This window comes from Oratosquilla oratoria, chromosome 6 (assembly GCF_046742065.1).
Source record: "Oratosquilla oratoria isolate Oo_2021 chromosome 6, ASM4674206v1, whole genome shotgun sequence".
NCBI classification, from domain to species: domain Eukaryota; kingdom Metazoa; phylum Arthropoda; class Malacostraca; order Stomatopoda; family Squillidae; genus Oratosquilla; species Oratosquilla oratoria.
This window is the reverse complement of record NC_134782.1, coordinates 78,801,585-78,804,477: the sequence shown is the minus strand read 5'-3', so window position 1 is coordinate 78,804,477 and position 2,893 is coordinate 78,801,585. Positions and strand designations below refer to the sequence as shown.

The 2,893-nt window shown below is 40.4% G+C and overlaps 1 protein-coding gene across 1 annotated transcript; it reads right to left on the bottom strand.

Moving 5' to 3' along the window:
* Positions 1-1,579: 1,579 nt before the first annotated feature.
* On the bottom strand, positions 1,580-2,209 carry LOC143026118 (uncharacterized). Its single transcript, XM_076186119.1, has one exon. It carries the CDS (start codon positions 2,207-2,209, stop codon positions 1,580-1,582), a length of 630 nt encoding a protein of 209 aa, XP_076042234.1.
* Between the last annotated feature and the right edge of the window lie 684 nt (positions 2,210-2,893).

The following is a 2,893-nucleotide window of genomic DNA, read 5'->3' as shown; positions in this document are numbered from 1 at the left end:
GTTCCTGGCTGCAGTCTTTGCATTTAGCTCGGTAGCCTTTCCCAGAAGTTGTTGGTAGTTTTTCAAAATAATTCCTGACAGGATGATTTTTTCTGCCTGAAGGAACCACTCTCCCAGGTCCAGAAGACATCCTGGTTGATTCCAAAGCAGCAACTGACTCAGTGAGAAGCTGCTTACCTAAAACAAATTTCAACAAGAATCTTGTTGAAACTTGTTGTGGGCTGCACAGTGATATATTTATATATATATATATTACATGTAGGCATATACCGTTCCTTGTATACTTGTGGCCAGTCTATATAACATTGCTCCTTATATTGGTATGCTAAAAATGTCTTTTAGCAATCAGATCGCATATCAGATAGCAATCCCATAATATTTAAAATATATAAAAAACCCATTTAAATCAAATAAATCTGATTTAAATAAAAATATAGATTTTCTATATTTTTTAAAAAGAAAAGAAAAAAAATCGCCAACCCTGGTGTCCACTAACCTCATACAATAATACCTGCTAAGTCCGGCTAAAATTGGCATTTCAAAGCATAACAGTGCCTTAAAAATAGTTTCTTATTTCACTACAAACTTTATATTAAATTATACTGCATTGAATAAGTCAATAGATGATATATTTGTCCTATATACAATGTTAGGTTTCTAGTTTTGATATATTTGCCCAACATAAAATGTTAGGTTACAAAGAAAGCAATGGCCTCCGCTAGCGGACCCAGGGATCTGGGTGCGCACGTCCTGTGTAATAGTAGTCCTTGATATATACATACATACATACGTATATATATATATATATATATATATATATATATAATGTATATATATATGCATATATATATATGTATATATATATACATATATATACATATGTATATGTATATATATGCATATATATACATATACATATATATACATATATATATGCATATATATACATATATACATATATATGCATATATATACATATATATATATATATATATATATATATATATATATATATATATATCCATATAAGTGGATAGTGAAAAAGATCTCGGCGTAATTATCAGTAACGATCTGTGGTGGTAGTCACCACTGTAGTTGGGGTCAGGGATTGACTAGGCGGTTCGGGTTATGCAGCGGTACTGACTTCTTCACAGAGACTGTCTGTCACCTGCGTTTATTAGCTCTATTTATAGTTAACATAGCAGAGCATTGTGGGAGGTTTGCCAACGTGGACCAATCAGGAGTCAGGTATAATGTATAACAATTAGATAACAGATTGACAAACAGACATGGGGAAAATATCATAAGTACAAATTCTAAAGATATTAATTACAAGTGTGAAATATTATGAAATTAAAAGCGAAGAATAATTTACATCCGATCACAGCGACACGGGCCCAAACAAACATAGCAACGGGTACACACATTTTCAATATTTAACATAATAACACTTGTACATGAGTAAATAGGAGTTCTTAATAACACATGCATTTATGGAACAAACTTCGTGTACTGCATTTGCCGCAGGACGCTACAGGACTCCCACCACCAGATGCGGAGCATATCAGATGTACGGAGGTCAATAATAGGAGGAATTTGGGTCTTGCTTGAACGTGACTTTACGTCTTGTTCTGGTATACATTGGTGCACGTGGAGTATCCTCTGGCTCGGATGTGGGTACGTTAGTGGTGCGCTGTGGTTCATCGAGTCCATCATTCGCGGAAGGAACTGGCGCTAGAGTAGATGCTGCTGCTGGCGGTGTTGGGAGATGAGCCGGTTTCAACCTGTCGATGGAAACTGTTTCGTTAGCACCGGACGGAAGTAGTATGGTGAACGTTTTGTCAGAACGTCGGAGCACCTTGAAGGGGCCGCGGTACGGCGCTTCAAGGGGCTTACGGACACGGTCCACTCTAACCCAGACCTGGGCACAACTCATCAGCTGGTGTGGAACAAACAGCTTAGCAGAAGAGTGGTCAGTCGTTGCAGTGAGCTGGTGAAAATCAAGTTCTGACATACGTGCGCAGAGGTCACGGACGAATTCGTGTTGAACACGGGCGGAGTCTAATTCAGTGTTGACTAGGACGCGAGGACACATAAGCTGGCTGCCTGTAGCGGCAGTGAATGGCGATATGCCAGACTCGCCGGGTAGTAAGCGGACTCCGAGCATCACTACGGGCAGTGCAGATAACCAGCATTGACGTCGCGCCATCATAGATGTCTTGATCACACGGTGAAGGCGCTCAATCAAGCCGTTAGACTGGGGGGTGGTAGGACGTGGTGCGTAGACGATGGAAACCGACCCGTCGTGATATCTCTTGGAACAATTCTGACTCGAATTGGGTACCACGGTCAGTCACCACATATAGTGGGACACCGAAGCGTGACACCCAGTGAGTGAAGAAGGCACTGGCCACAGAGGCTGCGGTAATCTCCGTCAACGGTACTGCCTCTGGCCAGCGGCTTACACGGCAGCGTTGCCGTTTCGTGGAAATATCGCTCATGGTGAGGGAATCTAGCGAGTGTTGGCAACTGGCGTGGATAACGTGGACGGATTACTACACAGTGTGGAAAAATATTTCCACATTTTCTATCTGCTCTGGGGCCTCCAGCTTATTGTGTGCAAAGTTATGTTTAGTTAAGGTTATACGTAAAATGGATTGCTGATAACCAAATTTTCCATTAAATATCTATATCTATACACTAACAGTCGTAAAATTGCAATGATAGAAGAGAAGGGTGCTTAGCAGAGGAAGATAACATGGTCAAGGTGTAGGTTTGTGAGGTCCAGTTATTTAGCTGAAACGGAGAGAGTAACATATTGCTTCTTCTACAGGTGTCGCAACTTAAGGTACGTGAAAATGAGGTAAATAATGATGGACCAAGTGAAGAGCTT